Source organism: Tachyglossus aculeatus, chromosome 6 (assembly GCF_015852505.1).
Source record: "Tachyglossus aculeatus isolate mTacAcu1 chromosome 6, mTacAcu1.pri, whole genome shotgun sequence".
Lineage (NCBI taxonomy): Eukaryota > Metazoa > Chordata > Mammalia > Monotremata > Tachyglossidae > Tachyglossus > Tachyglossus aculeatus.
The window spans coordinates 40,372,417-40,397,014 of NC_052071.1; the positions used below are offsets into that span (position 1 = coordinate 40,372,417).

At 44.2% G+C, this 24,598-nt stretch overlaps 2 protein-coding genes across 2 annotated transcripts; one reads left to right on the top strand and one right to left on the bottom strand.

Annotated features, from left to right (window-relative positions):
• Nucleotides 1-9,545: 9,545 nt before the first annotated feature.
• On the bottom strand, nucleotides 9,546-12,665 carry LOC119929634 (olfactory receptor 13H1-like). The gene is made up of 2 exons (XM_038747814.1): nucleotides 12,578-12,665; nucleotides 9,546-10,520 (listed from the first exon to the last, which is right to left on the bottom strand). Exon 2 carries the CDS (start codon nucleotides 10,500-10,502, stop codon nucleotides 9,546-9,548), a length of 957 nt encoding a protein of 318 aa, XP_038603742.1. The 5' UTR covers nucleotides 10,503-10,520; nucleotides 12,578-12,665.
• An 8,082-nt stretch (nucleotides 12,666-20,747) lies between these two features.
• Nucleotides 20,748-24,598, top strand: LOC119929591 (olfactory receptor 1019-like). Its single transcript, XM_038747762.1, has 2 exons — nucleotides 20,748-20,887; nucleotides 23,653-24,598. The coding sequence occupies exons 1-2, from the start codon at nucleotides 20,748-20,750 to the stop codon at nucleotides 24,596-24,598; spliced, it is 1,086 nt and encodes a 361-aa protein (XP_038603690.1).

Here is a 24,598-nt window from a genome sequence, read left to right on the forward strand (position 1 = left end):
TTTCTCCTTCCTGTGGAACCAAGAGAAAGGAAAGAGAGCGAGAATTTTCGAAAGTACAAGCCCAATGAGTTCTGACTCTAAGGGGGCTGGATGGGAATTACTTGGAGTGGTCCCCAGGATTCCTGGTCATTAGCCATCATCTGGCAAGGAGCAGGTGGTATAATTTCCAGGAGGCACCCAACACAAAACTGTGTATTAGAGTTGGGATCTGTGGATAATCTGGTCTCTAGTCAGAGGTCATTAGGTCACTGAGGGCAGTTCAATTTAGGTTTTCTGGATCCTGAAAGGTAAGTGAAATCTCTGCATTTTTGGTAGTGGGTGGAACTGAAAATCTCACTACCATTTCCTCCAGTTTTTATTTTCTTTCTTCCAAATGAGGAAATCCCCTGCTCGGAAAGTGGTACCTCTGGGTAGTCCTCAGGATTCAAAGTTCTGAAGGAAATTAGTGCCAAAGAGGTTAGCTTAATTTAGCTTTTCACTTTTCAGAGATAATCAAAATAAACCGAATCTCTACCCCGTGATGGGGAAAGAGCTAACAAAATTTGCTTGAAGCACAAACATCCTAGAACCCATCTCTGACTTCTAAGTTGGACTTGACCAGTTTCTCCATCTTTGAGACCATTTCTGGATGATAAATTTTCCTAAATCCAGTGTTTTTAACCCTTTTGAGAATTGATGGCTACATCTGCTGATGGAGCAGACGCCCCCAGTGCAGAAACTAAGGTCATAAACACACACAGAGAGAAGATATTTCTCATCAGCAATCACATCCCCTCCTAGACTAAAAATTAGTTCTATGTTGGAGGGTTTTTTTGCGGTGGGGGGGAAGACTCTACTCTTCCTTTGACTGCACTGATAAATTCCATTGAATGAGAACAAATTTTTCTTTATCTGGCCTGCTCAGTGGTTTATTAGCTGAACTACTTTGTTCCTGGATTCTAATCACAGCTTCTCCACTTGTATGCTGTGTTACTTTGGGCAAATCACTAAACCTCTCTGGGCTTCAGTTTCATCATTCTCAAAAAGGGGATTCAATACCCGTTCTCCCTCCTACTTGGACTGTGAGCCCATGTGGGACTTGATTTTCTTGTATTTACCCTACTGCTGAATAAAGTGCTTGACACATAGTAAGCACTTAAGAAATACCACAGTTAATATCATTAATAATTCTCGTGGGCACTTGGTGTTCCTTCACTCCTTAGAAGCCCAGAGACATAGGATGAATGTATCATCTTAATTTTGCTAACTCTTTTGTGGACAGGAGGGAGGGGACATGGAGAGAAGGCTGTTTTCTAACCTCAGCCAACACAGTTGTCTCACAAAATAACATCCCATTTCTCTTAAGTGATATTTTGCCAGAAAATACCTTTAAATCTTATGCAAAAATGTACCTGGAGTTAAGAGTATGTCAAAAGTTTGTTAGATAGATGTGCCTATTTGGGAAACTACGGATTTGGTCTGACTTCACCAGCTGGAGCTCTCAGGTACCAATCACCTTCATTTCATAGGAACTACCAACTCTCTAGTGAGTCAGCCAAATGGAATTCCAGGGGTGACTGTAGGAAATACAATATAATGCAGATATTTTTATTTCCTATGGTTACCATCTAGAATTAAAATGTTAAGTCCTTCATTAATTTAAGGCGGGAAGGAAATAAATTAGATCCTTTTTAAAAAAACATTATAAAGCTGGAATGAGCCTTCAAGTTGTGAAGGAGACCAGATACTCACTGAATTCTATAGCTTCCGAGGTAACTGCTACTGGAAATGTAGTCCTTTCAAGGGAACAATGAAATCCACAGGTAGTCTTTGGTCAGAGATGGGTCACCAAAGCATCCACCCCAGCCTGGTTTAAGGATGGTCAAATTGGTTGGTTTTCCTTTGGTTCTTCACAAACCCAGTGGGAGAAAAGGCACCTTTGCATGTCCAGTGATGAATTTGCTTGCCTGTAATTAAATCCCTGAATTAACCCTAGGAAACAAAACAAATTATTTGGAATGCCATTTTCTTATTTTAAAAGCTGACTCCATATTTGTAGGGCACTTAGAGGGAATCATTCTATCAATGATAGTTATTGAGCCCTTAATATATGCAGAGTACTGTACCAAGTAATTGGGAGCATACAATACAACGGAGTTAGCAGACACGTTTCCGGCTCACAGTGAGTTTGTAGTGTAGAATATAACATCAAATCCCGATCTGATAGAAATTCAAGAACTATTTTCAACACTGTACCAAGGTCATTTTTTTAAGGAGGGTGGCTAGTATAAACATATCTCTTACCTTGACTTCAAAATATTAAATGATCTGAGGCCAGATCTGCTCTTTTTGAATGGCTGATACATTACACTCTCTGAGACAAACAACACAGATGATTTAATATGATATATATAGCTTAGATCAACTGGCAAGAGGGATACGATACTTGTTCTTGCACTCACTCTGAAGAAAAACCTGCATATCACTGAAATCCGGGTGTACTACCTAGAACAGAAAAGCATTAAATAATTCAAGAAGACTTCAGAGCTCATGATTTCAGCCTTCAGGAGGCCCCAGGGACCATATCCCTAATAAGTAGTGAAATTCCACCAATGGGAAGCGGATTGAAGGGACCAACAATATGTTGACATGCCCTCTGAGGAAAAGATGCCTATTTTAAGTTGTAGATCATTAAAGTCAAGCAGAGTTTTTTTTTCCTCTTGTAATGAGTCTCTGATACATGCACGTGAAACTGTTTATGGAGACTCACTTGGTTACTAGATGCAAGGGAGACTGGAGATTTATGTGAGCTATAGTTAGAAAATTACTTTTAGATAATGGTCTGAGTGTATGGAGACAATTTTTCATTTGGAGTATATGTCTGGAAAGGGAGCAGAGTTTTTACGGGGTATGAGCATTGGGAGAGAGAAATCTTTAAAAACCTAAAAAGCCAGATGGCCACCATTTTCCACTCTACTACGAAGACGAGAATTAATCTCAAAATAAACTCTGGAGGAGTCCTACAGTTCCTCAAGCTCTGGCATTCAAGTCCCTTCAGAATTCCCAAGTTGTTTTTGAAATCTAGGAGAGGGAAATCAGAAATGAGCTTTGAGATTAATGAAGATTTTCAAGTTTGAGGAAAGCCCTTTTATGTCCTGTTGCTGGGCTACCCAGGGAGGTGGAACTTGAGTAATTATCCAGTGAACTTGATCAGAGTGGATAACCGAGCTGGAGAACTCCAAGTCTTTGTTTATCTTTGTGCTGTGTAGACCTAGCCAGACTGTAGCTGGGCAGAAAGATTCCCAGGTGGGTGCTGATAATAGTAGGAAATTTGGAAAGAAAAAGCAGCCCTGCCCCTGTTCTGAGAGGGACTGCTGCTGTTGGGGACATCATCATTAATATCATTGTCATTATCAGAGAAGCAGCATGGCTCAGTGGAAAGAGCACAGGCTTGGGAATCAGAGGTAATGGGTTCAAATCCTGACTCCACCACTTGTCAGCTGGGTGACTTTAGGCAAGTCAATTAACTTCTCTGTGCCTCAGCTACCTCATCTGTAAAATGGGAATTAAGATTGTGAGCCCCACTTGGGACAACCTGATCACTTTGTATCCTTCCCAGCATTTAGAACAGTGCTTTGCACATAGTAAGCGCTTAACAGATACCAAAATTATTATCAATATTATTATTATCATCATATTTGTTAAGTGCTTACATTGTGTCAAGCATTGTTCTAAATGCTGGGGTAGATACAAGTTAATCAGATCAGACACAGACCCTGTCCCACATGGGACTCAGTCTGAGTAGGAGGGAGAACAGGCATCCAATTTCCATTTTACAGATGAGGAAACTGAGGCACAGAGAAGTTAAGCGACTTGCCCAAAATCACACAGGAAGCAGGTGCCTGAGCAGGGATTAGAACCCAGGTCCTCTGACTCCCATACCCAGGCTCTTTCCACTTCCCCATGCTGCTCCTTTCCTTCGGGACTCTGACTTCCCTTTTAAAATTATTATGATTATATAAGAATTCTGTTGTATAATTATTGTAGACTGTATTTATTGTAGTCCTGGGTGTCTATGTGCCAACCAATGTACTATGTGCTGGGTTAGGTAAAGGATAATCTGATTAGTGGCAGTCTGGGCTCCTTTTGGAGCTCACTACCTAAGGGGGAGGGAAAACAGGTATTTTGTCCCTGTTTTATATATGAGGAAACTGAGGCTCAGCAAAGTTACGTGACTTGCCCAAAAAAACCACACAACAGACAAGTGGGGGGGACAGGATTAGAACCCAGGTCCTTCTGATGTCCAGGCCCATGCTCTAGCCACTCGACACCCCAGGAATCATGTCTCCCAACTTTATTGCCTTGTACTCTTTCAAGCACTTAGTACACTCAGTAAGTACTCGATACAGACTTTTGACTGATAAGAACAGAGTCATCTGGCACCTACTCTGAAATTTATCCAGTACAAGACCTCGTCTGCCTTTCAGCAAAGGTTCACGTTGGCCAAGGTCATGGTGAATCTCCTTTGGCCTAGTGAGTCTTCTTCAGCACAGCAGATCTCCTTCAGCAAGGCTGTTCCGATGATGTGGAAATAGGAGGGGAAGATGCAGGAGCAGGGCCGGTGCAGTGCTAAGGTTCCAGAGGTGAGAATCATCAGCTCAGGAATGCAGTGGTGGGAACCAGCCAGCTTGATGAAGGAGGGGACATCACAGACAAAGCGGTCGGTGGTGTCGGGCTCACGGAAGCAGAGCCACAGTGACGGGGTGAGCAGGACGGTTGGCAGGAGGAGTAACCCCAACCCAGGTGGCTGCCATCTGCCCATACACCTGATGGCTCATGATCAGCAGGAAGCTCAAGGGATTGCAAGATGGTGACAAACAGCAGTAATCCCGAAGACGAACGGAGGGTGTACCTCCTTGTCCAGGAAGAGGAAGATGCCCATCTGGGGGAAAGACAACTCAGGTCCAGTAGGACGGACTTTCACGGAGGCTAATGGTTAGCAGAGGTTCAGGATTGACAAGTTGCTGAGGAAGAAGTACAAGGGGATGTGGAGGGGAAGGTCACCCCAAATGAGGACAATGATGAGGCTACTACTTCCCTGCAGGGTGGCAAGGTTAGTCATCAGCATCAGGACAAAGAAGACAACCCACCGTTAGAGGAATCAAAGATCTCGACAAGACGAATTCGGACACCGGGGTAGAGCCTGATCCCATGAAGCTCAATGCCAGTGTCCATCAGTAGTACTTGTGCTATTGCCTGGATCCTGTCTGCAAGGTGAGGAAACAGGTGGAAGGGCCCCAAGAGAAGTGATAAGCAGATGCAGAGCAAGCTTGAGATATCTTCTTCCCCATCCTGTGGGAATGGCGGGGATTCATAGGTTCAGTACCAGAGATCGGTGCCGGAATCAGAGACCCATCAGTGTAGCAACTTCTCATCTGGCAAAAAAAAACCCTCAAGTGCCATTTTTCCTATTAAGGAAAATGAAAGGAAAATATTTCCAATTCACAGCCCTTCTTCCTTGTTCTCTGAGCTGCTGGAACAGACTTTCCCCACCAGACCCTCAAACTTCACCCTGTAACACAAATCCTCCCACCCATACTGGGTTCCATGTTAAGCTAGCTGCAGAAAGTGATCTTCATAAAAATAAATTGAGGTAGACATTTTAGAAACAGAATTACCCCTGAAGAAGAGGTAGCATAATTTAGGGGCTGAACTTGATTTCCCAAGGTATTTAAATCCTGGGATTCTGTGGGAAATCATCTGCCATCAGCGACATCTTTTACCTCTGAAGGGGATGAATGAGGCTTGGTCCTGACACTAAGGACCAAGAATCTGTTCAGTGGAATCGATTCCGGTACTAGAGGTTTGCACTGCCCCACTCACCCTCTCTTCTCCCTGCCAATCATGAGCAACAAGCAAAGTGCAGGGCAGGGGAAAGCACATGGATTGTCAAATCCTGTGAGGAATTAAGTTGCTCTCACAATCCCTTCTCATTTGTCTCTACTTTGACACTGGATGTGCCACAATTCAAGCCCCATAAGGTGGTGGCTCCCCATAGAGAGCAGTAAAATAGCCCACTTCTCACTTAGCTCTGGGATATGAATGATCTCAGATCACAGAGCTCAGATGAGCCACTCGCAGCAGCAGCAGCAGCTTGCAGACTTTGGAAAGATGCAATCATCATCAAAAATATAATTGTTGATCCAAGTCTGCCCAAGACAAAAACCTAACTTCCTAAGCCAACCTAATGTCAGTGGGATGCCACGGTGCCAGCAGGGATGTTTTAGGAACCGGGTATCCCTGGGCTGGCCTCAGGCCCATTCCAGCAACCCTGAAGTCATTCATTCATTCAGTCGTGTGCAGAGCACTATACTAATTGCTTGGGAGAGTACAATTCAACAATAAGCAGAACCATTCCCTGTACACAAAGAGCGTACAGTCTAGAGGGGGAAGACAGTCATTAATATGAATTTAAAAATTACAGATATTTACAAAAGTGCTGTGGGCCTGGGGGGGGCGGGGGGGATGAATGAGCTCTCTCAAGAAGGAGATTGCATAATTTTCTTTGGTAGCTCTCAGGCTGCCAAACCAAATTGATGCTACCAAACCCAAATCCTTCATGCTTCCTTTTCCAGCAAAGCAGCATGGCTTACTGGACAGAGCCTGGGCCTGGGAGCCAGAAGACCTGGGTATCCTGGCTCTACCACCTGCCTGCTGGGTGACCTTGGGCAAGTCACTTCACTTCTCTGCCTCAGTTTCCTCATCTGTAAAATGGGAATTCAATACCTTTTCCCCTTCCTTCTTAGACTGCGAACGCCCTGCGGGACAGGGACTATGTCTAACCTGATGAACTTATATCTAGCCCGGCGCTTAGAACAGTGTTTAAACCATAGTAAGTTCTTAACAAATGTCATGATTATTATCATTATTTTGTACCTCTGTCCTCTTCTCGTGTGGGATAGAACAAGATAATCAAGGTAAGACAAGCTTTCCCTGATTAATTTTCCTCGGTCCTAAGCCATAGCATCCTTTTCACCAACTCCAGCACTTACGAACTTTATCTAAATTCCCCTCAGCAGTCAGGTATACATGTCCACACAATTCAAAGTTGTAAATATTTTTATGTTGCTTGCCCCATTGCAGTGTAAACTCCTTGAGGGCAGGGAATGTGTCACTTTGCTCTTCTGGGGAAAGATCAGGAAGGAAGGCAGTAGCAGTGACACTGTTGTCCCTGTCTCTGGAAAATGGTGTGACCTAGTGGAAAGAGCATGGGACTAGGAGTCAGGGGACCTGAGTCCTAATCCCAGTTCTGCTACCTGCTGCTATGTGGCCTTGGGCAAGTCATTTACCTTCTCTGTGCTTCAATTTCCTCATCTGTAAAATGGGGTTAAAATTCTTGTTCTTCCTCCCACATGGGGGCTGTGAGCCCTATGAGGGGCAGAGACTTTGTCTGATCCAATAGTCTCATATCTACCCCAACACTTAGTATGAGAGGTGACTAGTGACTGGAAGTGACTAGTGCCTAGGCTAGGGCTTCTATGAATCAAGTATTTAAGTGCTTACTGTATTCTCAAGGGAGTGCAATGTAACAGAGTCGATAGACACAGTCCCTGCCCAAAATGAGCTGGCTTCGAAGCTTGGGTTTCCCAATCCTTTCCTTTCTGCAGCACACTTTCCCCACTGGGCCCAGGCACAGTCTTTTTTAAGTCTCTGGTTCAGGACACTAACCCCTTCCATTTTGTTTCTCTCCCACACTGAATTAAGGACACGACTTCAACCCAGCCCGAGTTGGGCTCCTCTGAGCCTCAAGAGGTTTATGCCAGTTCATCTCACCTGAGCAGCCTCCCCAAGAGCCCCGGGTGTTCCAGCAGCCCCAGGCCCCAACACCAAGCGACTCCGTGTATCCTCAGCTCCTCTAGCTCGGAGACATCGAGGTGTCTGCGGGAATGGAGTGGATCAACAGGAAGAACTGCTGACCCAGGAGCTTCCCACTGGCATTGGGACTCAGCTGCCAACCCCAAGCTCATCTAAAGCAGCCAAGTACCGTGGGAAGCCGAGCAATCACCCATTAAATTGGATCAATGCAGACTCAATGAATCTCTAATTTAGGCTGAGAAGGGGCCGTGCAGGCAGGATCTCCCTGGGCCCCATTGCCAACTAACATGGACCCCCATGTGTGTGCTAAGCAAGGAAGGGAAGTCCGCCCTGCCCAACCCAGACTCCTTGCACTTCAACTGCCCCAGACCCTGCCTTCAACCAGATTCACTCTCCTAGCCTGGGATGGAGCAGAGACCGTGGGGTCAAAGAGTGGAGCAGGGTGAATTCCATCTACACCAGGCTGCCCGTGAATCTCCCCTAACCTCTTCAGAAACCTGAAGCCCTTTCTAAAACGTAGAGCTGCCATTTCTAAGGTGAAGGGGATCATGCCTATCAGACAGAAAAGGCTGTTATGACACGTGGCTGGAATGGGAAGTCACATGTGAGGTCAGTTGTCATCAGCCTTTCCTTGCCCCACTGCTTCTATTCTTCCACTGTAGCAACTTCCAAGGGCTAAAATTGATGCATTGGGTTGCTTCAACAACTTTTTTCCCAAGGGCTTGGAGCTAGTCCCCTTGCTAGCGCACCCACTCCCAGTATTCCTCTAAAATAATCAATGTTCCCAGTCTATAGCCGGGAAATGGAGGTGCTCAGAATTAAATGGTTTGCCCATGGTCCCAGTAAGGAACGGAAGAGCCAATATTAGACTGTGGAAAGTCTTATCCTCCCATCTCCCCCGACCCCCCAGCCCAACCCCTCCCTACTCCAGGAAGAATAACAAATGTGCTATTTAACCACTTACTATAGGCTGAACACTGCGTGCTAAGTGCTTGGGAGCTTAAGATACAACAGATTTGACAGGCAGCATGTTTCCTGCTTACAACAACCCTACATTCCAGAGTGGGAGAGAGACATTAATATAACTAATTTGTAATGTACAATTTAAAGATATGTACATCGTACTAATTGTATTTGTTACGTGCTTATGGGCCAAGTAGTGTAGTAAGCACTGGGGTAATCAAATCAGACATAGTCTCTGTCCCACAGTCTAAGTAGGACAGAGAATAGGTTTGGAATACCCATTTTATAGATGAAGAAACTGAGGCACAGATAAATTAAGGGACAAATTCCCACAGCAATTGAGGGAGCCAGACTTAGAATCTGGGGCCCTCCAAATACTGAGAAGCAGCGTGGCTCAGTGGAAACAGCACGGGCTTTGGATCAGAGGTCATGGGTTTAAATCCTGGCTCCTCCACCTGTCAGCTGTGTGACTTTGAGCAAGTCACTTAACTTCTCTGTGCCTCAGTTACCTCATCTGTAAAATGGGGATGAAGAGTGTAAGCCCCCCCGTGGGACAACCTGATCGTCTTGTAACCTCCCTAGCACTTAGAACAGTGCTTTGCACATAGTAAGCGCTTAATAAATGCTAAAAAAAATGCCCTTATGGATCAATTCAAGTTTGTTTCTCTCCTGTAATGAATTACACCTGTTTCTCAAGTCAGCCTCAACTCAGCATTATGTCATAGAATTCATACCGACAGCCTTACTTGCTTGGTTTTCCCAGCTGCCTTTCTCAAGGCTCCTATCATATCCTTGTTTCTTAACGTATAAATGAGAGGGTTCATCATGGGGATCACTATTCCGTAAAATAGAAAAATGATTTTGTCCTGGTCCTTACTGTCTTTGTTCTGAGGTTTGAGATAAATGGAGATGAGGGTCCCATAGTAGATGATCACCACGGTCAGGTGTGATCCACAGGTGGAGAAAGCTTTCCTCCGCCCAGCTGTGGAGGGGATTTTCAAGATGGCCACCAAGATCCGGATATAAGAGAGGAGGATGAACAGAAACGGGAGGGGCAAGATGAAGATCGAGCATATCAGCATCAGGATCTCACTGACAGTGGTGTCCGAGCAGACCAGCTTAAAGACAGCTTCCAACTCACATACAAAATGGTTCACTACATTGTGCCCTGCACAAAACTGAACCGGTATGATGACCTCAGGAATGAGGGCTACCAGGAAGTTACTTATCCACATAATAGCAGCAATCTGGAAACAAGCCCTCATTGTCATGATCAGTGTGTAATGCAAGGGGTTCGATATGGCGACAAATCGGTCGTAAGCCATGACAGCCAACAGCCAGCACTCGGTGTTGCTCCAGAAGACGGAGATGGTTATTTGGGCGAAGCAGTCATTGTAGGTGATAGTGGGGCAGTCTCTCAGGCAGTTGACAAGGACCAGAGGCACCATGGTGGTGGTGGAACACAGGTCAACAAAGGAAAGATTGCAGAGGAAGAAATACATTGGGGTGTGAAGTCGAGGCTCTTTCCACACTACAATAATGATGAAGATATTTCCCAAGATGGTTCCCAGATAGAGATGGAGCAAGATACAGAAAAAAATGATTTGACTCTTGGGGTGATGGGAAAGTCCAACCAGGATGAATTCTGTGACCTCAGTGTAGTTGGCCCCTCTCAGTTTATTCATTTTCTCCTACCTGTGGAACTAAGACAAAGGAAAGAGAGCTTGAATTTTATAAAGTGCAAAAAATGAGTTCTCTGTGGAGGTTTTTTTCGAGGGGGGTGGAGGTGGGGGGGGGTGAGGACTCTACTCTGTCTGTGACTGCACTGCTCGATTTCGTCAAATGTGAACATATATTTCTTTATGTAGCCTGCTCAATGGATTAGCTGAACTACTTTGGACCTGAGTTTGTGTCCCAGCTTCTTCACTTGTCTCCTGGGTGACTTTGGCAAAATCACTAAACTTCCCTGGCCTTCAGTTCCCTCATTCTCAAAAAGGGGACTCAATACCCATTCTCCCTCCGACTTAGACTGTGAGCCCATGTGGGACTTGATTTTTTTGAATCTACCCTAGTGCTGAATACAGTGCTTGGCACATAGTAAGTGCTTAACAAACACCACATTTAATTAAGGCACTTGATGTTCCTTCACTCCTTAGAAGCCCGGGAGATACAGGATGAATGTCATATCTTAATTTTACTATTTTGGGGGCAGGAGGGAGGGGACATGGAGAGAAGGCTATTTTCTAACCTCAGCCACCATAGTTGTCTCACAAAATAACATCCCATTTCTCTTAAGTGATATTTAGCCGGAAAATACATGTGCAAAAATGTACCTCTCAGTTCATTCATTTTCTCCTACCCATGGAGACAAGACAAAGGAAAGAGAGCTTGAATTTTAGAAAGTACAAGCCAAATGAGTTCTGACTCTAAGGGGGCTGGATGGGAATAACTTGGAGTGGTCCCCAGGATTCCTGGTCATTCTTGGTCAAGTCCCTTGGTTTATCTGTGTCTCAGTGTCCTCATCTGTAAAAAGGAGATTCCTGGTAATTCCTGGCAAGGAGCAGATGGTATAATTTCCAGGAGGCATCCAACACAAAACTGTATATTCCTCAGAGCTGGGATCTGTGGATAACCTGGTCTTTAGTCTGAAGTCATTAGGTCACTGAGGGCAGTTAAAATTAGGGTGGAATTAGATTTTCTTGTTTAGGAAAGGTAAGTGAGGTCTCTGCTTTTTCTGTAGTGGATAGAACTGAAATTCTCACTACAGTTTCCTCCTGTTTTTATTTTCTTTCTTCCAAGTGAGGAAATCCCCTATTAGGAAAGTGGTACCTCTGGGTAGCCTTCAGGATTCAGTTCTGAAGGAAACTAGTGCCAAAGAGGTTAGCTTAATCTAGCCTTCCACTTTTCAGAGATAATCAAAATAAGCTGAATCTCTATCCAGTGATGGGGAAAGAGCTGACAAAGTTTGCTTGAAGCACGAACATCCTAGAACCCTTCTCAGCCTTTTAAGTTATACTCGAACAGATTCTCCATCTTTGAGACCATTTTTGGAGTATGGATTTTCCTAAATCCAGTGTTTTCAAACCTTTTAAGAATTGATGTTTACATCTGCTGATGGAGCAGATGCCCCCAACGCAGAAACTAAAGTCATAAAGATGGAGAGATTTTTCTAATCAGCAATCTCATTCCCTCCTAGACTAAAAATGAGTTCTATGTTGGGTTTTTTTGCGGGGTGGGGGAGGAGGAGCGGAGTTTTTCTTTCATCTTGCCTGCTCAATGGGTTATTCGCCGAACTGCTTTGGACCTGGGTTCTATCCCAGCTTCTCCGCTTGTCTGCTGGGTGACTGGGCAAATCACTAAACTTCTTTGCGCTTCAGTTCCCTCATACTCAAAAAGGGGATTCAATACCTGTTCTCCCTCTGACTTAGACTGTGAGCCCATGTGGGACTTGATTTTCTTCTATCTGCCCTAGTGCTGAGTACAGTGCTTGGCACATAGTAAGGGCTTAACAAATACCATAGTTAATATTATTAATACTTCTCTTGGGCACTTGATTTTCCTTCACTACTTAGAAGCCCAGATATACAGGATGAAAGTAAAATCTTAATGTCACTAACTCTTTTGGGGGCAGGAGGGAGGGGACATGGACAAAGGCTGTTTTCTAACCTCAGCCAATATAGTTGTCTCACAAAATAACATCCCATTTCTCTTAAGTGATATTTAGCTGGAAAATGCATTTAAATCTTATGCAAAAATGTACCTGATGTTGGAGTACATCAAAAGTTTGGAAGATAGTTGTGCCTATTTGGGAAGCTACTGATTTGATCTGACTTCACAAGCTGGAGCTCTCAGGCATCAATCATCTTCATTTCAAAGGAACTACCAACTCTCCAGTGAGTCAGCCAAATGGAATTCCAGGGGTGATTGTAGGAAATACAAGATAATGTAGATATTTTTATTCCCGATGGTTACCACCTAGAATTAAAATGTAAAGTCCTCCATTAATTTAAGAGGTGCTAAGGAAATGAATTAGATCCTTTTTTTAAAGATCATAAAGCTGGATTGGACCTTCAGGTTGTGAAGGAGACCAGATACTCACTGAATTCTATAGGTTCCAAGGTAACTTCTGTTGGAAATGTAGTCCTTTCAAAGTAACAATAAAATCCACAGATAGCTTTTGGTAAAAGATGGGTCAGCAAAGCATCCAGCCCAGCCTGGTTTAAGGGTGGTCAAATTGGTCGGTTTTCCTTTGGTTCCTCACAAATCCCGCAGGAGGAAAGGCATCTTTGCATGTCCAGTGATGAATTTGCTTGCCTGAATTAAATCCCTGAATTAACCGTAAGAAGCAAAATGAATTATTTGGATTGCCATTTTCTTATTTTAAAAGCTGACTCCATATTTGTAGGGCACTTAGATGGAATGACTCAATAATGATATTTATTGAACCCTTACTATGTGCAGAGTACTGTACTAAGTACTTGGGAGAGTACAATATAACAGAGTTAGCAGTTACATTTCCTGCTCACAAATTTGTTTATAATGTTGAATATAATAACATCAAATCCCAATTTGATAGAAATTCAAGCAGTACATTCAACACCGTACCAAGGTCAATTTTTTAAGGGAGGGAAGCTAGTATAAGCATATCTCTTACCTTGACTTAAAAATATTAAATGATCTGCGGCCAGATCTGCTCTCTCTGATTAGCTGAAACATTATACTCTCCAAGACAAACAATAAAGATGGTTTAGTATGATATAGCTTAGATCAACTGACAAAAGGGATATGATACTGGTTTTTGCACTCACCTTGAGAGAAAAACCAGCATAACATTGAAATCCAGATCCACTACCTAGAACAGGAAGGCATTAAATATTTCAAGAAGACTCCAGGCTCATGATTTCAGCCTTCAGTAGGCTCCAGGGATCATATCCCTAATAGGCAGTAAAATTCCACCAATGGGAAGTGGATTGAAGAGACCAGCAGCATGTTGATGTGCCCTCTGAGGAAAAGATACCTTTTTTCTGTTGTAGATCATTAAAGCCAAGTAGAATTTTTTTTTTACCTCTTGTAATGAGTCTCTGATACATGCAAGTGAAACTGGTTACAGAGACTCACTTGGTTACCATATGCAAGGGAGGGTGGAGATATATGTGAGCTATAGTTAGAAAATTACTTTTAGATAGTGGTCTGAGGCTTTGGAGACAATTTTTCATTTGGAGTATGGGGCTGGAAAGGGAGTGGGGATTTTACAGGGGAAGAGGATTGGGAGAGAGAAGCCTTTAAAGACCTAAAAAGCCAGAAGGCCTCCATTTTCCACTCTACTATAATAACAGGAATTGATCTCAAAATAAAGTCTGGCAGAGTCTCACAGTCCCTCAAGCCCTGGCTTTCAATTCCCTTCAGAATTCCAAAGTTATTTTTGAAAACTAGGAGAGGGAAATCAGAAATGAGCTTTGAGATTAATGAAGATTTTAAAGTTTGAAGAAAGTCCTTTTATTTCCTGTTGCTGGGCTACCCAGAGAGGTGGAACTTGAGTAATTATCCAGTGAACTTGATCAGAGTTGATAACCAAGCTGGAGAACTCCAAGTCTTTATTTACCTTGCTGCTGTGTAGACAGAGTCAGACTGTACCTGGGCAGAAAGATTCCCGGATGAGCGGTGGTAACAAAAGGACATTTGGAAAAAGAAAACGGCCCTGCCCCTGTTCTGGGAGGGATTGCTGCTGCTGGGGACATCATCATTATAATTATTACCATCATCATATTTGTTAAGCGCTTACATTGTGTCAAGCATCGTTCTAAGTGCTGGGGAAGATACAAGTTATTCAGATCAGACACAGTCCCTGTCCCAAATGAGACTCACAGTCTAAGTAGGAGGGAGAACAGGCATTGAATTCCCATTTTACAGATGAGGAAACTGAGGCACAGAGGAGTTAAGTGACTTGCCAAAAATCACACAGGATGTAGGTGCCAGAGCTGGGATTAGAACCCAGGTCCTCTGATTCCCAGACCCAGGCTCTTTCCACTTCCCCATGCTGCTCCTTTTCCTTGGGGACTCTGACTTCCCTTTTAAAATTACTATGATCATATACTAATTGTATCATATAATTATTGTAGATTGTAAGTACTGTAGTCTTTGAGGTCTATGTGCCAAGCACTGTAGTAGGTGCTGCAATCAGGTAAAAGATAATCAGGTTAGCCGCAGCCTGTGCCCCTCATGGAGCTCACGGCCTAAGGGGGAGAGAAAACAGCTATTTTATCCCCATTTTATATATGAGGATACTGAGGCTCAGTGAAGTTAACACAACCAAACTATCACACAACAGACAAGAGGCAGAGACAGGATTAGAACCCAGGTCCTTCCAACTTCCAGGCCCATGCTCTAGCCACTAGACCCCCCAGGAATCATGTCTCCCAACTCAATTGCCTTGTCCTCTTCCAAGCACTTAGTATACTCAGTAAGTACTCAGTAAGAACAGAGTGGAGCAATTAAAAACACTTTTTGCAAACACCCAGACACCTCACTCTGGGCATTATTAAGGAAACAAACTTGGCATTTCTTTACCAGAAACTTTTTAGCACAGTAATAAAGGGATAATTATGAGCAATGGGAGAAAGTTGCTACTTTTCATTTGCAGAGACAAAGAAAAACCTGGAAGATGTGGGAAAAGGAGGAAGAAAAACATTCCCCTAATAAACTGAACCTAAAAAGCAAGAAACAAGTCCCTCAGCAGAGCTGAGCTCCCTGAGGCAAACACACAAATCTGCCTCGTGATTGCCTGGGTCTTTCAGATCAAACATAAGGGTCCAAATCTCCTTTCCGAATGAGCATTTATGAAGGCACCACTGACAGCTGACCAATGCCTACAGAGAAAACCCAATTGTCATCTTTTTGACCTGGTGGAACTGAGCAGTCTCCTTTGAAGCCCATTGTCACCCAGTTTAGGCCACCATGAAAATAAACACCAGCTCAAGTGCCCAGGGTCTCAAAGAATCAATGTAGAACCAAGGAGGATCCAGCAGCTGGTCTACAGGAAATTGCTTCCCCTAGGACTCTGCTTCCTGTTCCCAATTCAATTTTTTTAGTGGTATTTGTTAAGTCCTTACTATGTGCCAGGCTCTGTACTAAGCACTGGGATAGACACAAGCAGTCACTGTTCCGTGTAGGGCTCACAGTCTTAATCCCCAATATGCAGAAGAGGTAAATGAGGTGCAGAGAAGTTAAGAGACTTACCCAAGGCCACACAGCAGTCACGTGACAGAGCTGGGATTAGAACCCAAGTCCTTCTGCCTCCCAGGCCCATGCTCTATTCACTAAGCCATGCTGCTTCTCATATTCTCCTCTTCCTCCTCTCACTAATTTCAAGCAATTTCCAACTGTCCGTCACCCCCATTAGATTGTAAACTCCTAGAGGGCAGGGGACATGCAGCTTCCTTCTGTTGTATTCTCCCAGATACTTAGTATTAGTATGGTGCTTTAACTACTATTGATTGACTGTTCCCTGCGCTGCAGGGAGAAACATGGGATCCCTTGATCTAGCAGGGTGGGGGCTAGAAAAAGGAGGTGAGGGTACCAAGGAGGGGAAGGCATAACTGTGGCAGGAGGCATACCATCACAGCCAATCAGCTCCACCAGGACTCAGGCCACCCGGCCGCTGGATCGGCTCCCCCGGCTACAGTTCTGAGAACCAACTGGCTGAAGGATTTTAATGTGTCCTACCCACATGGATGGAGTCCCTAAAATAAAACACCGGGGAAAAGATTGCAGTGACTAGATGAGAGAGGTCATGTGACGATATTTGCAACACCCAAATCCTCCTCAATCGTGGGCACCATCTCAATGAGCCCGACCCGAAGCCCCCAATCCAAGTGGTTCTGAGAAGTCTCGTCCCACCTCCTGAGACCTCTCTCCATTCAATATGCTCATCTTCTTTGAACTATTCTCAATTACTTCCTCGGACCGGGGTCAGTGGTCAGATGCCACTTGTCAGTATCTCCAGACCGGAGAGCAATCTGTGACCTGATTGGCAAAGGAGCCTATTCTTTCTCTGAGCTACACCTGGCAGACAGTATTTGCTAAGCACTTACTATTTGTCAAGTACAGGAATGGTTACAAGATAATCTGATTGGACACAGTCCCTGTCCCACGTGGGACTCACAGACTAAGTGGGAGGGAGAATGGGTAATGAATCCCCCTTTTTCAAATGAGGAAACTGAGGTGCAAAGAAGTTAAGTGACTTGCCGAGCGTCACACAGCAGAGAAGTAGCAGATTGGAATTAGAAACCAGGTCGTCTGGTTCTCAGGCCCATGCCCTTCCCACTGAAACACACTGCTTCTTACACACACACACACAAACACACACACAACACACACCCGCCCCCCCTCCCCCCCCCCATCCACCCACTTGACAGCCATGCATATACTCACCAGGTGCTTCACATTTGCGGCTAGTTGCAGCAGGCCACCCCAAATTCACTCTAGTCTCAAGGAGGTGTTGGGGACCTGGTTCCAGAAGTAGCTAATTCTGAGTTGTCTGGGGGCTGGTGGTGCTGCTGGCTGGGAGGGACACCCTCTAACAGCTCAGCCGGCCACCCACACCCATGTCACAGAGCTTCCTCTCTGTTGCCTGCCTGGTTCAGTAGAAAGAGCACGGGCTTGGGAGTCAGAGGTCCTGGCTTCTATTCGCAGCCCCACCACTTGTCAGCTGTGTGACTTTGGCCAAGTCGCTTAACTTCTCTGGGCCTCAGTTACCTCATCTGTGAATTGGGAATTAAGACTGTGAGGCCCATGTGGGACAACCTGATTACCTGGTAACTATCCACATGCTTAGAATAATGTTTGGCACATAGTAAGTGCTTAATACCGTGATCATTATTATTATCATTTCCTGCCAAAGAATGAAGGAGGAGTTAGAGCTGTTGATGCTGGGTCATAGTTGTAGAGGTTGCATCTATTTTCTCACCCACACTTACATCAAGCACACTCAATTTGGCCAGAATGCACATTTTCCCTCCATGTTTTGGCCAGAATATGAAGATGGAAATCGGGAAGGATCTAACAAAGCGAACGTGCCTAGAAACAGGTCGGTTCAGTGTTGGAAGACGGTTGGGTGTACATGGCTGGCAAGAGACAAAGCATGACTACCGAACTGCAAATTTCCTTAAACACTGGGACCCCCAAGGATGAGTGTTCTAGGAGAACCAGCCCATGTAGAACAGTGCTCTGCATCTGTTGGGTCAGTCAAGCTTGTTCACTGCCTACTGCTTCTGGGAGGACTCAGTATCCCTGCCCTCAGTCTGGTTCATGAATGGTTCTGCGCCCAGGACTACTGCCTCCAGGCAGCCCTCTCCTCAGCCCCCTGTGAACTCTCCTCCCTGTGTTTACCCCCTGCATGGCTCCTGGGACCTCTCCAAGTTCTTTCCTAGGGGAGACTGGGAATCTGATGTTGAGCCTGTAGGACCCCTCCCAACCATGGGTGACATGAGGGGGCCATGGGAGATTGTCTGGAGCCCAGGCTTGCTTCATTCATTCATTCAGTGGTATTTATTGAGCACTTACTGTGTGCAAAGCACTGTAGGAAACGCTTGGGAAGTACACGGCAACCTATAGAGATGGTCCCTACCCAACAACAGGCTTACAGTCTAGAAGGGGGAGAGAGACAATAAAACAAAACAAGTAGACAGGTGTCAATACCATCAGAAAAAATATAATTATAGCTATATACACATCATTAATAAAATAAAGAGTAATAAATATGTACAAATATACACAAGTGTTGTGGGGAGGGGAAGCAGGTAGGGCAGAAGGAGGGAGTCAGGGTGATGGAGAGGGGAAGAGGAGGAGAGGAAAGGGGGGGCTCAGTCTGAGAAGGCCTCCAAGAGGCCATGAGCTCTCAGTAGGGCTTAGTAGATCTTCCCCGCGGCACTCTGTTGCTGCCCTCCATGCTGACCAAGAAACAGTAGCAATAATGGGAAGTGGACAGAGAGTACTGGATTATCACGGGCAGTTGGATGACACTGATGGAAATTTTCTTCCTGAAGACCAGCACCTGGACGTGACTAGTGCCTAAGCTAGGGCTTCTATGAGTCAAGTATTGAAGTGCTTACTGTGTTCTCGGGAGAGTACAATGTAATAGAGTTGATAGACATGTTCCCTGACCAAAATGACCTGGGCTTCTAGGCTTGGGTTTCCCAATCCTTCCTTTCTGCAGCACACTTTCCCCATCCATAGGGCCCAGGCAGAGTCTTTTTTAGTCTTTGGTTCAGGACACTAACCCCATCCATTTTGTTTCTCTCCCACAAGGGCTAAAATTGATGTATGGGATTACTTCAGCAACTTTCTTCCCAAGGGCTTGAAGCTAATTCCCATGCTAGTGCATCCACTCCCAACATCCCTCTGAAATAATCATTGTTCCCAGTCTGCACCTGGGAAATGGAGGCACTCTGAGTTAAATGGTTTCCCATGGTCTCAGTAAGGAAAGGAAGCACAATATCCAACTGTGAAAATCCTGAGCCTCCCCCTCTCACACCAGATTCCCAAACCCATGTCTGGTGGCTTTCTGCTCAATATTTGCAAACAGTTTCTGGATCTTCATTTGACCTGGGGCATCTGAATTTTTTTAAAAAAGAAAGCAAAGAGCCCTGCACATCCACATATGACTTTCTGAAATGTTTTCTATTTTTAGGAGATTTAGGTTCAGCCAAGAATAAGGGGAAGCTTGACCCAGCTGAACTTCCCCCTCAGAGGTTTCAAAACTTGAGGCACAAGGCTTCAGGGATTACCAGGTCTCTGATATGAGGATTTCTATGTTGTCCAAAGGGAAACAGCACCATGTCCAGAGACAGTGCTGATTCTGTGGGACCAGCTGGATGGAGCTGCTTATAAATGAGAATGGTTTGAACAGAAAGATACTTTTCTCTTATTGAAGTCAAAGATGTTGAATGATACTTGTAGCTGAAATGAAATATTTCCTTCCAACAGGAAATTTGTCTCTCTGGTCATTTGAGCTTTTAGAGTTTGAACCTTGTGTGATTTACAGTTTTCTTTTTTTTCCCTTAAAAATAACCCATCTAGAAGATTTGTGAAGATGATTGGTGAGTGGATTCATATTTTCAACTGCATATTTAATTTCTGAATTAGGAAGCATTTGGAATCAATTCCAGAGAGCTACTGTAATCCGTGCCCCAAATATTCCATCCACTAGGTGTTTGGGGAAAGTCTATGGTAAGCACCATATTTTCTTCTCAGGAAAGTCCTGGGGCAATTATATCGTGTTCCTCATCCAGCCTTCTCTTGCCTTTATGTGTCATAGGAAGCCACCAGCTGTGCTTACAAATAAATCACAGTGGTCATGTGAGTTACTTTTTGAGAGATTAAGTGGGATTTTTTTGAGCCCCATGTGGGACATTGACTGTGTCTGGTTAACGTGTACTTTTATCTATGCATAGAACAGTGCTTGACAACATCTTGGTATGTTGTCAATTTGTACTTTCCAAATGCTTAGTACAGTGCTCTGCACACAGCAAGCACTCAATAAATACAGTTGAATGAATGAATGAGTAGCTAACGTTTAACAATTACCTTGAGAAAATAAAGAACCCCAGGAAAATCACTGGGATTTAGAAAAATAGATGCCACACACAGGCTATTTAATAATAATGGCATTTGTTAAGTGCTTACTATGTGCAAAGCACTGTTCCAAGCACTGGGGAAGATACAAGGTGATCAGGTTGTCCCAAGTGGGGCTCACAGTCTTAATCCCCATTTCACAGATTACAGATTTACAGATTAGAGAACTGAGGCATAGAGAAGTTAAGTGATTTATCCAAAGTCACACAGCTGACAAGTGGTGGAGGCAGAATTTGAACCCATAACCTCTGACTCCCAAGCCCATGCTCTTTCCACTGAGCCACGCTGCTTCTCATGACATGGGGTCTTCCAAAAGAGGAACAGGAAAGAAAGCATCCATGAAGAAAAATGAAGATTGTATCAGAGTCCATAGGATTTTCCTACAAAAACAAGCCCCCAAACTGGAGATATCCCACACTGATTCTTACTGGGAGACAAGGTAGTTTCTAAAGGGGGCTTTAAATAGGAGTTTGAAGGGAGTAAGAACAGAGCAGCTCTTTAAACAATTTATCACCCAATGACACTTAGCACTACTGTGTGTAGACCACTGTACTAAGCGCTTTCAAGAGTACAGTACAATAGAATTAGTGGGCATGATCCCTGTCCACAATGAACTTACAGTCTAGAGGGTTTATGATCTCCTCCTTTCACTTCTCTTTGGCAAGTCTAGGGCTTTCCCTGTAGATGTCTATAGTTGTCTACCCATTGACATTTATTGAGCCCATATGGACAGGACAACCTTTCCTCCCACAGCCGACCAAGCTACTGGAATTTGTTCCCATGAATTTGGACAGAAGAAAATCTCAATTCTCTCCCTCAGGGAAAAATCAATCATATTATTGTTTCAGCTCATAGAACACAAAACTGAGCTCACAGAACACCCAAAGTACACCAGTTTTGCTCATCAGCAGATGAATGGCTACCTTTGTGGGTGGTAGAGCACTTGCTTGCTAGAGAAACTCATTTGTCTCAGAGACACTTTGACTTGACAGGAAGCTGAGGAGATTTTTGCAAGGAAAAAACAGCCATTTAGGGAGTGACGGGGCACTAAGTCCATAGCCATGGTCATGCTGAATCCTGTGCTGAACTACAGTAACATCATCTTCCTTCCTCCCCTCCTTAGCTGATCACATTCCTCCCCACCCCTGGAAAGCCTTGAAAGCTCCTAAGGGAAGGGCCTGGGCCTAGGACTTCATTGCTATGTCCCCCAAATGCCTACTGTGCTGCTCTGCATACCAAAGGTCCTCGGTAAGACAGGAACCCAATGTTTAGTGATGATGTCAACCCAAGATAGAGTTAGTGTGGCAGTGGGAAATGTGAGCTGGTTCAAGGCATATGTTGCTGCTCAAATGGGATATTTGTACCCTAATGGCACCTGGAAAAAAATTTGCCAAGCAAATCCAAGCACATCATTACAACACTGTACCTTGTTCTTGCCTGTCCCGCCATCGACCCACGGCCCACATCCTTCCCCTGGTCTGGAATGCCCTCCCTCCACACATCTGCCAAGCTAGCTCTCTTCCTCCCTTCAAAGTCCTACGGAGAGCTCACCTCCTCCAGGAGGCCTTCCCAGACTGAGCCCCCTTTTTTCTCTCCCCCTCCCCATCCCCCCGCCCTACCTCCTTCCTCTCCCCACAGCACTTGTATATATGTTTGTACAGATTTATTACTCTATTTATTTTACTTGTACATATTTACTATTGTATTTATTTTGTTAATGATGTGCATATAGCTATAATTCTGTTTGTTCTGACCATTTTGACACCTGTCTACATGTTTTGTTATCTGTTGCCCCCTTCTAGACTGTGAGCCCACTGCTGGGTAGGGACCGTCTCTATATGTTGCCAACTTGTACTTCCCAAGCGCTTAGTACAGTGCTCTGCACACAGTAAGCACTCAATAAATATGATTGATTGATCCCAAGCACTTAGTACAGTGCTCTGCACACAGTAAGGGCTCAATAAATACGATTGATTGAATGAATGAATGACTGGACTTTGGAAACATTTGCAAATGCTGTATTGCCTAAAAGTGGTTTTATGCAGAGAATTAATGGTATGATTTAAAAGATGCCAGTAATTAATGGTGTGATTTAAAAGATGCCAGACAATGAATGACTGTTGACTGGACTTTGGAAACATTTGCAAATGCTGTATTGCCTAAAAGTGGTTTTATGCAGAGAATTAATGGTATGATTTAAAAGATGCCAGTAAATACACATTCGGGAAGTTATGAAAACTTGATTGCAGGTGATAGTTTAGGAAAATATATCTTCAACAAAAAAACTTTTAAGAAAAATGTGTTTTCAAGTTTCATCATGAAAGAGCAAATAAAATGAGGCTAGTTCACCCTGCAGAAAGAATATTCTATTTTGGGAAAAGGTATCTAATAGTGAAAACCAAACACATAATATGAGTAATTATTGGTCAGTCAATTCCCACAGCCAATCAGATTGTCTTGAGCTTGATGGGTGAGAAGTACACTCAGAAGATATGCTGAAACCAAAATGCATTTTCTATGAAAATTTCCTCAGCTATGAATTTACAGAAGGACATGAAAGGAATTTATAATGGAATATCTGTCAAGCACTGAGAAACCAGCATGGCCTTGTAGAAAAAACACGGGCTGGGAAGCCAGAAGACCTGCGTTCTAATCATGGCTGATCTGACCTTGGGTAAGTCACTTAACTTCTCTATGCCTCAGTTCCCTCATCTGCAAAATGGAGATTCAGTACCTGTCCTCCCTCTTTCTTAGACAGTGAGCCCCACATGGGGTGATGACCTCCTATCTACCATAGTGCTTAGTACAGGGCTTGACACTTTGTAAAACCTTAACAAATGCTAAAATTATTATTACTAGTACAGTGTTCTTTGCTCAATAAACACTTCTGATTAATATTTTTTCCTAAGGGCTTTCCTTTCATGCAGTTTCCCCCAACATTCCTACTAGTTCTTGTGTGCATATTCCTTATCTAATCCTTGTTTTACAGATGAGGACACAGCAACTCTCTACGGCAAAAGCTACTTCCTGTTTTTCCCACCAACCCACGCAACTGAGGACTCGTGTTAAAAACCCAGGAGGAGCAGCTCGAGCCAATAAACAACAAACACTTTCCAGGTGAACCCTGACCAACCTGTTCAGGCGGCTGTTTAGGGACCTATTTTGGGGGGCATTTCTACGAGGTCTGTGGTTTATTCTCATCAGAAATGTATTGAGCCTCATGGTGAATGTAAATGAGAGTAGAGTGAATGGCTTCTTGCTTTTGGGAATTGCCAGAGACCCTGTGGAGCAGAAACTACTGTTTGGCCTGTTCTTGCTGGTTTACATGGTGACCTTAGTGGGGAACCTTGGTCTGATCTGTCTGATCAGGATGATGCCTCACCTTCATACTCCCATGTACTTCTTTCTCAGCAATTTGTCTTTCTTGGATTCCTGTTATTCCTCAGTCACGCTCCCGAAGATGCTGGCCGACTTTCTGTCAGAACAAAAGGCCATTTCCTTCTCTGGATGCGTGGTCCAACTAACTCTGTTCATTGTCTTTGCAACTGCAGAACTCTACCTTCTGGCTTCCATGGCTTATGACCGCTATGTGGCAATCTGTAGCCCTCTACTCTACCCTGTCCTTATGTCCACCAGGGTTTGTGTCTCGCTGGTGGCCCTGTCTTTTGTTGCCGGAATTATTAATTCCTTAACAGTTGTGAGTTCTATATTTCAACTCTCCTTCTGCAAATCCAAAACCGTTAACAGCTTCTTCTGTGACATTCCCCCACTCCTGGCTCTGTCTTGCTCTGATACCCGTACCTGTGAGATCTTGGTCTTTGCCTTGGCAGGATTTATTCAACTAAGTTCCCTGTTGATCGTACTGATCTCCTACATATTCATCATCATCACCATCCTGAAGATCCGGTCCCCTGATGGGAAACTCAAGAGCTTCTCTACCTGTGCCTCACACCTGGCCGTTGTCAGCTTATTCTATGGGACGCTTATATTCATGTACCTACGACCTACCTCGAGCTACTCCCTGGATCAGGTCCGAGTGGTCTCTGTATTTTACACAACAGTTATCCCCATGCTGAACCCCATTATCTACAGCCTGAGGAATCGTGAAGTGAAGGAGGCGGTGAAGAGACTTGTATATAAAGGCTTTTGA

Excerpts from the sequence above, each read along its gene's own strand:
- LOC119929634 (XM_038747814.1), bottom strand. The coding sequence starts at position 10,502 with ATGAATAAACTGAGAGGGGCCAACTACACTGAGGTCACAGAATTCATC.
- LOC119929591 (XM_038747762.1), top strand. The coding sequence starts at position 20,748 with ATGGGGTCTTCCAAAAGAGGAACAGGAAAGAAAGCATCCATGAAGAAA. Across the intron at positions 20,888-23,652 it reads GATTCTTACTGGGAGACAAG|AAATGTATTGAGCCTCATGG; the intron begins GTAGTTTCTAAA and ends TATTCTCATCAG.